Source organism: Canis lupus, chromosome 4, assembly GCF_003254725.2.
Source record: "Canis lupus dingo isolate Sandy chromosome 4, ASM325472v2, whole genome shotgun sequence".
Lineage (NCBI taxonomy): Eukaryota > Metazoa > Chordata > Mammalia > Carnivora > Canidae > Canis > Canis lupus.
In genome coordinates this window covers 69101690-69116792 of record NC_064246.1, presented here as the reverse complement: position 1 = coordinate 69116792, position 15103 = coordinate 69101690, and the positions used below count along the sequence as shown (strand labels likewise).

The 15103-nt window shown below is 46.5% G+C and overlaps 1 protein-coding gene across 1 annotated transcript; it reads left to right on the top strand.

Annotated features, from left to right (window-relative positions):
• The first annotated feature begins 1825 nt into the window (after positions 1-1825).
• Positions 1826-14671, top strand: PTGER4 (prostaglandin E receptor 4). The gene is made up of 3 exons (XM_025436343.3): positions 1826-1966; positions 2358-3291; positions 12735-14671. The coding sequence occupies exons 2-3, from the start codon at positions 2407-2409 to the stop codon at positions 13326-13328; spliced, it is 1479 nt and encodes a 492-aa protein (XP_025292128.1). The 5' UTR covers positions 1826-1966; positions 2358-2406; the 3' UTR covers positions 13329-14671.
• Positions 14672-15103: the final 432 nt, after the last annotated feature.

Here is a 15103-nt window from a genome sequence, read left to right as displayed (position 1 = left end):
TCACCAATATTCCTGGGGAAACAGTTTAAACAATAGAATAATGCCATATTAACATATCCATATGGCATCTTTAAGAGTGAGTGCAGGGATTTCATGTCCTGTAATGAGCTGAAGTCTGGAATGCCCTCTCTGGTTCTCCTGTTGCTCATCTGCTACCGGGCCGTGCCATTTGACAGTAACAGGAGGGCCGGATCAATTCTTACGAAGTTTGTTTATTCAAGAAATAACATTTAAGGAACGAATACCTGCTTATCATATCAAAGAATCTAGTTATCTGTTTAATCTATGAGGAGATACAATAGGTTAAGATGCATGTATGGGCACTTGGAAAGAAACTGTTCTAGGAATTTAAAAGGCCCACACGATCTCTTAATGCTTAAAAAAAGGAAAAACACGACGAAGCCGTTAGAATCACACCACGGAGTTTTGCAATCCTTTCTTTTTTGTTTTCGGTCCTGATTTTGGGAACCAGCGTACGAAGAAGGGAATAAGGAGGGTGCAAACACCCCCACCACCAGATAAACCAACCGCTTCAAGAAAAAACGCAGAGCACCGCGGCCGTTCCAGGAGTTCGTCGCGGAGGCAAGGACCGCGGAGTCCTCCCCTCGGGTGACCTGCGAGCCCCCGTCGCGCCCTCGGTCAGCCGGCGCGGCAAAGCCTTCGTGGGGCAAGTGTGCAACGGGAGCGCCCCGGGGCCAGGGCTCGGAGCTCGGCCCGCCCGCCCGGAGGAGGAGGAAGATCCCGGGGCCCGCGCGGCACCTGCGGGTCACCTGTCCCCGCTGCCGCAGGGCTGCGCCGCCAGCGCCCGGGGATGCCCCGCGGAGCCAAGGCCGCACCCTGGGCGCCGCAGGCCGGCCGACCGCCTGCTTCCCGGGACGGGCCGCGAGCACTCGACACCCCGCGCGCCCCGCGGCCGCCCTCCCCCGCCGGGCACGCCTCGGCCCTCCCGCAGCCCCGCCCGCGCGCCCGCCCTCCCCACCCCGCGCCCCCGCGGCCGCGCGCACACACCTCGGCCGCCCCGAGGTGGGGTTCTAAGCAGGAGCCCCCCCGGCACCCAGAGGTGCAGACCCACGTGCAGCAGGTGCGAGACACAGCCCACTCGGAGCGGGAGGCAGTGGGGGAAGACGTGCCGGCTTCGGAGTCCGCCCCCCTGGACGCCCGGGGCGCGGCGGCCGGCAGGGCTCCCCCGGGGCGCACGGGGCCCACCTGCCCGGGGCGCGCGCCCACGTCTCCGCGACCCCGGCCCCGAGCAGGCGGGGCAAGCCGCGGGGAGCCGGCCCGCGCGCGCAGCCCGGAGCCCCGCCCCCAGCCGGCGCGCAGGCCCCGCCCCCTGCCCGGCAGCCAATGGGCGCCCGGGCCGCGCGCTGGGCGTCCCCGCCTCGGTCGGAGAAACTTGGAGCAGCAGAAAAGTTTGTACAGAGGCTGGAAGGGCGAGAGCAGAGCTGGGAAGCCGCGGCCGGGAGGGGGAAGATGAACGCAACCAGGTCAGAGCCTCAGGCCGAGGGCACCTCGAGCCGCGCCCGGGGCGTCGGAAGCAGCCTCCGCGGCAGCCGCCAGCCCCGATAGCTGCCCGGGGCCGAGGAGGGGGGCGGCCAGACGCCGGGCGGAGGCTCCGTGCCACCTGCGCGCGCGGCCCCACACCTGGGCGCCGGCCGCCCGGGGACCCGACCTGCGGGCTCGGTCGCGCCTCTGAGGGTGCGGGAGACAGGAGAAGGAGGAGGAAGGCCGAAGGACGAAGCCCGGGATCGGACTGCACTGACCCATCTCGCTGCCCTTCTGGTTCTCCCAGGTGTTCGAAAGCTTGCCACTGTGACCCCAGTTCCGGAAGCCTGGCAGCCACCGAGCCCCGGCTGTGACAGGGCAGAGGCTTGCCCGGCCCGCGCCGAGGCCGGGTTGAGGCGTGTCGTGGACGTCTGCGTCTTGACCCTGGGGGCCTCCGCGGCCGCCCCCGCCGCGGCCACCGCAGGTGAGAGGAGGGCTCGGGGGCCCCGGCCGAGGGCGGGCGGTGCGCTCCCGGGAGGAGCGAGTGAGAGCGAACCACTCACTCGTCCCTGGAGATGGGTCCTGTTCGTCTTGGCGGTGGGGAGCGTTGGGCGGGGGGAGGAGGAGAGAGCGGCGGCATCAACCGGCCGATCCCAAAGGCGGTGGGGTGGTGCTTCTGGAAGGACGTGTCCGGAGCCTGGGGATTTCGGTGGCCCAAGGTGGTAAGTGGCCACAAGCCACGACCCAGGATCCGGCTGTTCCTCTTTTTTTTTTTTTTTTCTCATCACATCGTGTTTCTGGGGCGCGGGTCTGACCCCTTGCAAGTGGTCATTTCCGCTCACCGGTCTTTGCCTCCCCCCCCCTCCTCCCCCCAGACCCAGCCTCGAACTCCATCCAAGGCCGCGCGTGCCCAGGGCCACCGCCATGTCCACTCCCGGGGCCAATGCGTCCGCCTCCTCCACCCCCGACCGTCCGAACAGCCCGGTGACCATCCCGGCGGTGATGTTCATCTTCGGGGTAGTGGGCAACCTGGTGGCCATCGTGGTGCTGTGCAAGTCGCGCAAGGAGCAGAAGGAGACGACCTTCTACACGTTGGTGTGCGGGCTGGCCGTCACCGACCTGCTGGGCACGTTGCTGGTGAGTCCGGTGACCATCGCCACGTACATGAAGGGCCAGTGGCCGGGAGGCGAGGCCCTCTGCGAGTACAGCACCTTCATCCTGCTCTTCTTCAGCCTGTCCGGCCTCAGCATCATCTGTGCCATGAGTATCGAGCGCTACCTGGCCATCAACCACGCCTACTTCTACAGCCACTACGTGGACAAGCGGCTGGCGGGCCTCACGCTCGTCGCGGTCTATGCGTCCAACGTGCTCTTCTGCGCGCTGCCCAACATGGGCCTGGGCAGCTCGCGGCTGCAGTACCCGGACACCTGGTGCTTCATCGACTGGACCACCAACGTGACGGCGCACGCCGCCTTCTCCTACATGTACGCGGGCTTCAGCTCCTTCCTCATTCTGGCCACGGTGCTGTGCAACGTGCTGGTGTGCGGCGCGCTGCTCCGCATGCACCGCCAGTTCATGCGCCGCACGTCGCTGGGCACGGAGCAGCACCCCGCGGCGGGCGCGCTCGCGGTGCCCTCCGCGCTCTGCCGCAGCCACCCGGCCGCCGCCGCCCCCTCCCCCGCGCTGCCGCGCCTCAGCGACTTTCGCCGCCGCCGGAGTTTCCGCGGGATAGCGGGCGCCGAGATCCAGATGGTCATCCTGCTCATCGCCACCTCCCTGGTGGTGCTCATCTGCTCCATCCCGCTCGTGGTGAGTGGCCGGGCGTGGGGCCCGTGCAGGCCCTGTCCCCCGCATCCACCCCCCTCCAGGTCGGGGTGGGATTCCGACACCCAGGGCAGGCCCAGCCTCCTCTAACGCCGCATCCCTAATGAGATGCAGCAGGTGCTTTTCTCCTGGGCCCCAGAGTTTCTTTCTCCGAAAGCCTCGTTTCCTTTCTCTCCCGGGACAGCCCCTACCCCCCTACCCCACCCCCCCACCCCCCGCTGCCTGACATTGGCCTTGAGCCTTCCGGGAACACCTGCCACTCTGTCAGATGTGGAGGGGAACCGCTGTAGCGTGACTGAGCCCCATCCTCCACCGAGAACCACAGATACCGGAAACTTTGCGGGGGGGGGGGGGGGGGGGGGGCGGTAGTGATCTCTCTTTGTTATACGCCATTCCTTAGGGCAGTGGGGTTTGGGTGCTTTGATTTATGTATGGGTTTTTTGGGGGGTTGGTTTGTTTTGGTAGATTATGTAGAAGTTTAGAGCTAGAGAGATTGGATGCGTTTGGGTCTAGTCTAACGCCCTCACGTTACACAGGGCGTGACTTGCTTAAAATAATCTAGCAGAACTACAGCGTCAGGCTAGATTCCCTGCTCTTTACCGTGCTCTGCCCTGGGGAGACCTCTCATTACACACGTGGGTCTCGATTCCTACTGGGGGACAGCCCAGAGTCGGGTTCCTTATTTCTTTCTTGGGACCGGGAAGCCAGGTTTCTCAAGGGGCCTCCTAAGGGCAGGCTGATGTACGTGGGTTATTGAATTCGAATTCTCAACAACTGTGAGAGGTACACTGCCATTCTAAAGGAGGAGAAGCTCTAGAGATGGTCGTCTCATTATTGCCAAGCTGAAACTCTGCAGCTTGTGATGAACCTCAGACCCACCTGACTCCAAACCCTGTTCATATAATATTACATCATGTCTCACTCCTAGAACATTTCTAATTTTGGCCTTTGTACAGTGTGTGCATCTGAGTTTTGGCACACTTCACTTCTTCACTTTTAGGACACCGCCTTCTTTAAAATTGCCTTTGGGTTAGCTTTTAAAATATTACAAGCAGAAAGGTTGAAAATGCACCTGGCTCTCTACTTTGCCTGTCATTAAGATGGAATGCACCAGAAACTGATGGACTCCTACGCATAATACTTCATCTAGAGTTTCTCTTGAAAGCAATAGGTTCTGAGTTTTTCCATCTCTCAAAACACTGCATTTCTAGATATGCTAAACTACCAACTCAAAAACAGAGGGCTTCTCTTCTGATGATTGGGAACAAGGGAAAAGAAATGTAATGAGCATGTGTTATACCCTTCTTTCTCTTACTAATACGGTCCAGGGATCTTTAATATAGAAATATTATATCTGATAAAAGTGAGTGTAAAACAAAAGGAACCTAGATGTGGCTAAGAGCCAGCGTACAGTAGCTTCTTGACAATTTGTATAAACAGAAATAAATATAATTGGCCAGAAGGGCCTTTAAACCATTCCAGGACCCAATATAATTTACCACATAAATATATTTTACTGTCTGTAATGGCAACTCAGAATAGAGTGAGATTTTGGAAGAAACAAGCCTGCTCCTGCTAGGGCTCCCTTCTCTGGCTGCTGCCTTCTGTTTTGCAGAACAGTAAATGACAAAGTGAGTGGCTGTTATGTACAGAACATCCACTTTAAGGAACTGAAGAATTAGAGCAAGAGGTTTAGCAACATACACATATTTTTAAAACAGGAAGGTAAGCATATGAAGCTCTTGATGATTGCACAGTGACAGGTGAATTGTTTTCTTGGACTGAAGTGGTAGTCCTGGCCCCTGTGGTGCAGAGCTATTTATCACAAGGCCTTTGAAGGTATTTGAGAAGCTAGAGACAAGGAACTATAGGAGCTATATTTCTAGCCTGCAAATTAGCCATATTTTAACTAGCGAATACTATCCGCTGTTAACATAAAGTCAGTAATGTGCAGTAGATACTAAGAAATTTTACTCTGAAAATTGAAACTGGCTCAGATAAGAAGGAATCACGTAGTAAAAGTACTCACATGCCCTTTTAAGTGATAAGGAATCATACAAGCCATAGTAGCTTCAGTGTAGTAGCCAGCCTTTAGTTCTGGCTAGCAAATTCTAATTTCAGAATCAGTTTAATTGTAAATTAATGATAAACAGTGAAGTCATTACACTACCCACCCACAGTTTGGCTGTTACTGGAAGAGTTAAAAGGGGAATTGACCCATAATTATAGTCTTCCTTGGCTTACTTCTACAGCTTTCTTGTGTTTTCATGTTTCTTATATTCCATTTGTAAATTAAGTTTAAAGTTTCTGAACCCTGACATTAAAGCAATCGGACCTATCTTCAGTTCCAAGGAAACTAATGAAGCACCTTTTTTACCTTTATCGATCAAGTTAGTTGCTAATCCTACTTGAGGAAAATCAAATCCTTCAAAACACTTAAAATGTGTTGGAAAGGCTAATAGAGCAAATAGAGTTTACTTGGAATTTCAGAAAGCTTGACATCGTGTATAAGGTTAACAAGCAGTCACTGAAAGGCAGCCAAATTTTGTCTTTTGGACACCAGGGAAGAAAAACTGGGGTGGCTCTTAGAGGGCACTTGATACCAAGTTTTATAGAAAAAAAGTAAATTTTGATTTGTTATCCAAAACACATGTCTCATAAATAGAGCTTGGAATGGAAACTTGGGAAAGCTTGGGAAATTAGTCGTAGATCTAAGAAAATGCTAAACTTGAGAAATTTTCTAAAATGAGTCATAATCAATGAAGGGAGAAGGTGTAAGGACATTCGACAACGTTACATGACAAAGATTTAGTGGGAAGGTGGTTCTTGTCATTTTGCCTATTCTTCTATATAAAACCAGTCTCTGGTTGTTTTTAAACACAGAAAAAGCTGAAGAAATGAGAGTCTGTGCTCGAGATAAATATAAGGGATTGAATTCTTCAGAAATATGCAAGCAAGACAGCCTCCTAAGGTCCCAGTGTTAAATACTGTAGCTAGATCAACTTCTGGTGCCCAGTTTTGCAGTTACTAATGTCAAGAGAACAATAAAATCAAATCTTGCACCTCAGGGCTAAACAGTTATGCTATAGGACTTGAAAAGGCATTTTTTTCCCCGGTGCAGAAGCAAGCCGAGGCCCTGCATACTGCTTTACTTCCTTTTCTTATTTTCTTTCTCCTTACTCTGAAGTAACAAGTATTCATCTCTGTTAGGGGTAGAATGGCCAATTTGATTCATCTTCTGCCTCGGACAAGTAAAACACAGATCTTTAGGAAAATAACTTCCTGTGAGTGTTTATTTGGTTGTTTACTATAAACCAGTTGTCTCTATAAAGCCCTCAAGACATTGGATCAAGAAAGATTGATTATAGCGGAGGAAAACTGTGTTAATAGATACATTTTTGTTTACTGCAGGCAAACTGGAAGTGGAGTCCTAGGACAACTGATAGGATTTCAGATGAGCACAAATCATATTTAAAGGCGTAAGAATAATGCCATCAATTTGAGTACTCTTACAGCAGAACTTGAAGGATTTCATTATTTTTCAAATAAATTTGGCTAAGTTAAAAAAAAAAATAGCAATTCCTGAAAGCAGTGTTTTAGCCATAACCATGGAATCACAGACCTAGTGGTAGAAATGTTGAAAACTGCAGAGTTAGCACATCAAAGAAAGGTATTCCCATATCCAGCATCTCGTCTGAATCGTGAGGAAAGCAGGGCTAGCCTGTATTTTCACTCTGCTTCTCAGTTTTCTCAACTGTGGATGAGGAATCTATATCCTTCTGCAACTTGCTGGGGGAGGGGGCTGGGGTGTCTTCGTCTCGTGGACTTCTGTGCTTTACTGACCTGTCAGAGCTTGGTTTTATGGAACATCTACTGACAAGATTCTCTCCCCATCCCCCCAGAGATGAAGTGATTAAAGTCAGAGTTAAAAACAAAACAAAACACAACACTTCAGAAATACATTTTCAATATAGAGACTGACCTGTAGAGATTAAGTAATTTGCCTGCAGGAAATGGCTAGTTAGTGACCCAGAGGGAAGAACGGAGCCACACAGGCAAGAACTCTTTCCACTCTCTTTTATTTAAAGATTTTTTTTGTCATTAAAAAAAAAAGTAGTAAGAATTTCTAGTAACAGCTGTGTCAATTTTGGATTCTTTACAGGGCAATTAGATAACTGAACACACACAGATAATTCCATTTATGTTCTTGGAACAGAACACATAGCACACACAAATCCCACTCCAGGATCTTGTCATTTACTGGAAAGTGTTTGTACTTTGACAGTCAGTTACTAAATCAGTCCAATCAAAATTTCAACGTTCTTTTTCAATTAGACATTCCCTGCTAACAGGTTTTTCTTACATAGGAAGTACATGTTTTTGATACCAAATCATCACCTCAAAGCTACTTCTAAGCTGTGGTTTTGAAATTACTCATATATTCCACAGTAGCCAAACTTCCACATACGGGTTACCAAAAAAGTGAGGACAGCAGACATATATGTTATGTGCTAGGCATGGTACGAAGCACTTTCATAATTTGTACATTAATTAGAAGGAGCAGAGCCAGGATTTGAACAGAGATACGTTTGATTCAGAGTTGTACATGTACGTCTACAACACACAACCTCCCTGTAGCTCTCCTGTCATCACACCTAGTTTTGAATTTATCATATTTTCTCCAAGTTATGTTCCAATGTTCCTGAATCCGCATCATCTTCGAGAAGTTTAAGATATTGTGATGCCTGCCGATATCAAAGTTAAACCACATGCATACATCTGCAGCTCCTAAAAAAATATTCACTTTTAAAATTGCAAGAGAGTATATATGGTTTTGGTATCCAGTGTGCTGTTTTAAGGTGTCTTTTTCTCCTGATGCAGAGGTGGTCTCGTCAGGAACACTCTTCTTCCAACCCTGAAAACTGCCTGAACATGTTTATTTGTGAAGCATATAAGGCCTGTTGGACAGGAATTCCAGAAAAGTGCTTTCACCTCCCCATTTGCCACTGGAGTACTGCTGTCGATATTCCCATCTTAATCTGGACTGTCCCCTGCTTTGGGGAGAGCAAACCAAGTAACCTTTAAAATGAGGCAGAGATTGCTAAACTTTTTCAAGCATTATGGAGTGCATGGAGCTTTTGTTCATTTTTGTCTTTTTCTCCACCTCAAGTCCATCTCCAATGAGTACATGCTACAAAGGAAAACTGGTTTGTCTTGATTTTCTTTTTCAAATAATTTGACCAACTTTTGAGACTGTTTTTATCTGAACTTGAAATGTTGCTTTTCATACTCCTCTTTATTGCTATCCTGTGGGCTCCCCTTTGCTTAAATGACATTAAATAGCCAGGCTCAGTGGCTTATATTAATTGTAAGCTTGCACACACACGCCCCCACCCATGGAACTCTACAATAGGGCTTCCTTCATTCCCTTGGACACTAGTCAAAATCAACTACGGCTGTGGATGAAGTGAGACACAGATTGATGTGATGCTTTCCTTTCTTCTTGTCACCTTTGATTACTAAAGCCCATTATTATTTTTTACAACACTCTGGCTTTTCTAAAACGTCATAGAGATTTTAAAATAAAATGCTAACTCCTAATACATTTCCGGCAAATAGCTACAAATTTAATTCCTTTTATATCCATTACAACTGTTCAAAAATTTTCCTCCTTTCAGTACTAACCATGTTTCCTTTGAGGAAGTGGTGGGAGAGGCAACCAGCAGCAAAAGATTTCAATGTTAAAAATCTCAGAAATGTGCAAAGTTCAGACTTAACTAGGATTCTGTTCCGAAAGAGGGTCTTAGAGATGGCTCTGCAAGCTGCTGCTTAGGGGAGAGCCTGTGGACCCAAACCTCCCAGGTGGAGCAACACTGCCACCCAGAGGCTGTCACAAGTTCTCCCAGACCCTGCCTAGGTTTTTTTCCTGAAGACATGCACAGGGAAGGCCTGGTGCTAACAGATTTAAGTCCATTATTTTTTTTTTCATCTTTAGGAACGTAGTATGTCATGTGAATAATATATAAACCCCATGCTTTTTGCCAGTAATTCCATTGTCAGGAAATTATTCTTAAACAGAAAGGCAGCCAGACTGTAGGACAGAAAGAGCAACATGGAAGTCATCCAGAGACCTGGGTCTCAGACCAGAATCAGCCACCAACAGGGTGGCTTGATACGTTCTCAAAGCCTTCAGGTCTTGGTAACACTTCACCTGAACAAAGGCCCATAGACCGGAGGGCATCTCTCAGTGCCCAAACATAGCTCAGGGCCTCAATAAAGATTATAGAAAGGGGGCACCTGGGTGGCTCAGTCCATTAAGCATCTACTTTTGGCTCAGGTCATGATCCCAGAGTCCTGGGATCGAGTTCCACATCCAGCTCCCTGCTCAGTGGAGAGCCCTCTTCTCTCTCTCCCTCTGTTTACCCCCTGCGTGCATGTGCGCTTTCTCTCTCTCTCCCTCTCTCTCTCTCCCTCCCTCCCTCCCTCCCTCCCTCTCTCTCTAATAAATAAAATCTTTTAAAAAAAGATTATGGCAAGAAGAAACCAAAATGCTTTGTTTCACTAGTATTTCTTAGGAAAGGACTATAGACCTGTAGCTGATCAAGGTCTGAATTCCCGCTAAGGAAGAAATAGAAATATGGTTACAACTCACTGATATAGTTTCATCTACAAACAAGTTTCTCATGAGTTGAGTTTTGCAGATTAATGCAATTTATTTCTTTAAACATCTTAAACTTATTTTATCTAAACTGTTAGAAATCTTTCTGAAATATCCCATCTCTTTCATGGTGATTCATATATCATGAATATTACTTATTATACCGCATGGTAAAGTAGCACTGTCCTCAAGTCTTGTTAAAGTTAGAGATAGTGGCCCCTAGTTATATGGCTCCAGCTCTGTTTTTGTGAGTTTTTTCTCCTTACGGTTTTTATGCATCCTCCTTGGCTGAGACTTCCCTCTTACTTCTCCCTAACCTAAAGTAATTACTAAGGGCAAGTAATAATTATTAAATAATTGCTAAAGACAGAGGTCAGTTATCTTAGAACCACTTTTTATATGAAGTGAGATTTTTATATAAAAGATCCTAGTGGAATTACAAGTAAGATCTAGACAATAATAACAATACTCTAAGAGTAAATTTAAGAGTGTACATTTAGCAAGTGCTTTTTCCTCTAAGGAACAAACTGTAGTCGTCTTTAATTTTATATATATTCATGCTCTCTTCATTACGTCATTTGAAGTTCCCAGAAGTTGGCATTTGTTAGAATGAAATATATTTCATTAGAATATATTTATACAAATAAATATATTTATTTATCAATAAATATAATTTCATTCTTCCATGATTTTACACTTGGAATTACCTCTATTTGAAATGCTATGTCCCGGGGATCCTTAGGTGGCTCAGCGGTTTAGTACCTGCCTTCAGTCCAGGGTGTGATCCTGGAGTCCCGGGATCAAGTCCTACATTGGGCTCCCTGCATGGAGCCTGCTTCTCCCTCTGCCTGTGTCTCTGCCTCTCTCTCAGTCTGTGTCTCTCATGAATAAATAAAAAAATATTTTTTTTAAAAAAAGAAATGCTATGTCCCTCCTTCAAAATTTAGCAAACTCTCCTTTATCCATCAAAAACTCTAGGCTAGCCTCCTCCCCCCACAGGAGACACCCTCTAATGCCCTCCCCTCCTGCTCTGGGGTAGGCGAGCCCACTTATGCACCTCTCCCGTTTCCGTTCATCTCCCTGCAGTCACAGCTGGTCTTCCTTCCTGTCTTCTGTGCTGTAGGTTACTCCCTGCCTTCGAGAAGTTTGTGGTATTTAATGCAACTTTTTGTGGCCAGACCTATGGCAACGCCTAACACACAATAAATGCCTGTTATTAAATGATTAAATGCATGGAAGAATATGAGTAAATAAGTGATTATAATAACAAAATTTGTGAACCGCCAAAAATAAGACAGCACACAGGTTGTTAGGTCGTCCTTGCATCTCCTTCATTTATGCCTACCCATCCATGGTGGGCTGGCAGATGTGCCCTTTGCCATAAATAGCTCAAATTGCAGTAGAACGAGCCTGTCTTCTCTACTGGTCTGCGCAGAGGCGTTTTCAGCACTTGGCTCGAATGCTATGTAGACACAAAGGAGGGACTGATTCTTTATTCCTTTCCCTTTTTTTTTTTTTTTTTTGAGATTTTATTTATTTATTTGAGAGAGAGAGATACAAGCAGGGGAAGCAGCAGGCTTCCTGCTGAGCAGACCTGAGCCAAAGGCAGGCACTTCACTGACTTGAGCCACCCAGGCGCCCCAGGAGGGAATGATTCTGACGGGAGTTTTGGGGGAGGATTGACCTAATGGTGGTTATTGAGCAAAACTACAGTTTGCAAGCAGCAAGGAGCCACTGAAAGTTTAGCAGTTGAGTAGCCCAATCAGATCTGCTTTCTAGAAAGAATCCTTTGGTGGCAGTTTGGAGGACGGATTGGAGAGGAGAGGAATTGGAGGTGGGAAAACAACTTGGGTGGCTGATACAGTAATTCACGTGAGAAAATGCAGTACAAGGGAAAGACAAAGGTCAGGAAATACAGAGGTCAGGACAGAAATGCAGGGCAGGGGGAAAGATTGGAAGAGGTTTTTGAGGGAAGAATTGGTAATACTAGAGGATTATTATTATAATTGGTAAAACGGACTGTATAGAGGAAATAGAAACTATTCTCTGGTCATTCTGGATGATAGGAGATTCAGCTAGTGGTTTGAAAGTTTCCAATGGACTTTATTTTTTTTTTAAGATTTTATTTATTTATGAGAGAGAGAGAGAGAGAGAGAGAGAGGCAGAAACAAAGGCAGAGGGAGCCTGACGTGGGACTCCATCCTGGGTCCCCAGGATCACGCCCTGGGCTGAAGGCAGCGCTAAAACGCTGAGCCACCCGGGCTGCCCACCAATGGACTTTATAATAAAGAAACCTGTGGACTTTTCTGTGATCATTGGATGGTTAGTTGACTTAAAGAATGGGTCTCATTTATATAAAAAGGCAGCTTGAATAAGGGAAATCAGTGACCATGGATGGAGGGAAGATACTTCATTGAATAACAAAAACTTAAAAGCACTCACAGAAATGAAGTTAATAAAATGTTTCTCAAGGAACTTCATGCATGTGTTGCCTGTACATACACTGCATTTTTGTAAACCATCCCTGATCTAAGGAAGACACCCATAAGGTAGTTTACAGAAATATTAATGTTACACGAACTCAAAACAAATGTGATTGTGCAATTGCAATTACCGGTTTCTCTGAGGCTTGTTGTGTAAGCTGCTCTTTCTTGGCACTTAATAACAGAAAAGAGGGCAGCTAGCTAATGTTATTAGGTTAGACACTGATGCAAATATTTCCCCAGTGGATTAATGACAAAATCTAAACGTGGGCATCTCATTTATGCAGGTACGGGTGTTCATCAACCAGTTATATCAGCCACGTTTGGTGAAAGAAATCAGCAAAAACCCAGACTTGCAGGCCATCCGAATTGCTGCTGTGAACCCTATCCTGGACCCCTGGATATACATCCTTCTGCGGAAGACCGTGCTCAGCAAAGCAATAGAGAAGATTAAATGCCTCTTCTGCCGCATCGGCGGGTCCCGCAGAGACCGCTCGGGACAGCACTGCTCAGAGAGCAGAAGGACATCCTCTGCCATGTCCGGCCACTCTCGCTCCTTCCTCTCCCGGGAGCTGAAGGAGACCAGCAGCACATCTCAGACCCTCCTCTACATGCCCGACCTCAGCGAAAACGGGCTTGGAGGCAGGAATCTGCTTCCCGGTGTCCCTGGCATGGGCCTGCCCCAGGCAGACACCACCTCCCTGAGGACTTTGCGAATATCCGAGACCTCGGACTCCTCCCAGGGGCAGGATTCAGAGAGTGTTTTATTGGTGGACGAGGTTGGTGGAAGCAGCCACCAGTCTGGCCCTGGCCCAAAGGGGAACTCTCTGCAAGTCACTTTTCCCAATGAAACACTGAACTTATCAGAGAAATGTATATAGTAGCTAAGGAAGGAAATACAGCACTATTTCTGGAAGCATATAAAATCCTGTGCAATAGACACATAAATGAGGTGTTTGGCTGTGCTCAGAAGGGCTGTTTTGTCCTTCAACTCACATTAAAGAACATCTGGGCTCTCTAGCACTTTTCAAACAATCAAGTTGATTCATACGGGAACCCATGGTCTGAAGCGCATTGGTTGTCACTTCACTATGACACAGGATTTCTGTCACCACTTGATGGCTGGGAAGGCCTACCCTCAGTTTTTCTACTTGATAGGAGGATGGCATAAGTTTTGCTATTTTCATAACATCCAGAGCTTTTTATCTGGCACACAGCAGCAGGCCAGGTACAGAAGGGCTCTATTCCAATAAACTATGAGGACTGATCTTGTGATTTAAGTGTCTCACTAAAGCATGAAATGTGAATTTTATTGTTGTAAATATGACTTAAGGTATTTAAAGTATTTTCTTCTCTGTGAGAAGGTTTATTGTTAATACAAGGTATAATAAAATTATGGTAACCCTCTTCTTCCCAGTATAACCAGCTGAAGTTGCAGATGTTAGATTTTTTTCATAAACAAGGTCAGGCCAAAATGTGGAAAATATACAATGAGACTCATAGCTATAAAACAGATATAAATTTTTAAAAGAAAGAGTTTAGTATTATAAAAGGAATAAAGCAAAATACTATTTTAAGACATGAAGACTATAGTCCAAAATATTAAAGTTCTTTCCAAGCTATGTATTATAATACATAGTGAAAAATTTTTAGTGATGCTACATGTATTCAGAAAACTGTGATTTCAGGAGAAGCTAACCGCTGGTAAATATTTTCTACTTTCCTCCCCACTGATACTTTTTAAAATATGACAAATTTTAAAAAGTCTTAAATAACCCATAATTGAAGTGTGTAATATAAAAGAAGTCTAAGCAACTTGTTTTCCCTCTTAAACTGTTCATAGTTTTACTTTCCTAAGGAATGATCTAGAATATCCTTTAAAATGTAAGAGGAAGAAGGCACATTGCCCCATGAAGGCCTTTATGATGAGATGTGGAAGTATCACAGATGCCATAGGAGTTTAACAACATTAGGAAATTGGACACATGAGGATAACCTTCTAGCAGTTTTGTGTAACACCCAGTGATGCTGTACACATTTGAAGGACCTTTCTCAAGGAACTACTAAGCATGTTTTGTTGCTTAAAGTGTTTTTGTGAATTGCTTGGTTGTAATTAAATTCTGAGCCTGGTAGTTGATACAGTTTTAAGAAGCAGTTGTACCAACTGAAATTATTTTGGAGATTATAATAAATAAATACACTCAGTCTGAGTTCCATATCATCAGTTTTGGAAAACTTGTGTGATTTTTTTGTTGTTGTTTCAGGTCATCATCTACATCCTTTTAAATTGGAATATTTACATTGTTTTACTTTGAAGTAATGTCAAATTTATAGAAAAGTTACAATAGTACAAAGTCTTGGATCCACTTAATGGAGAATGATATTTAGAAAGCAAGATCAGGGTGTAAGGTGTACTCAAAATCACATTTGTATGGTGGAGGAGAGTACAGGGGAGACCAAATTATGCCTAACTCACTGCATGTGGAGAACCCAAAGATCACAATCCACATAAGCTTGTGGTCCTTTCGACTTGTAAATTCTCTGAATCAGTACTTTTCCAGACTTGATCATGCACCAGAGTCATCTGGAGAGCTTGTGAGAACAGTTTCCGATTCTGTATGTCTGGCGTGTATACACTTCTAAAGTTCCTAGGTGA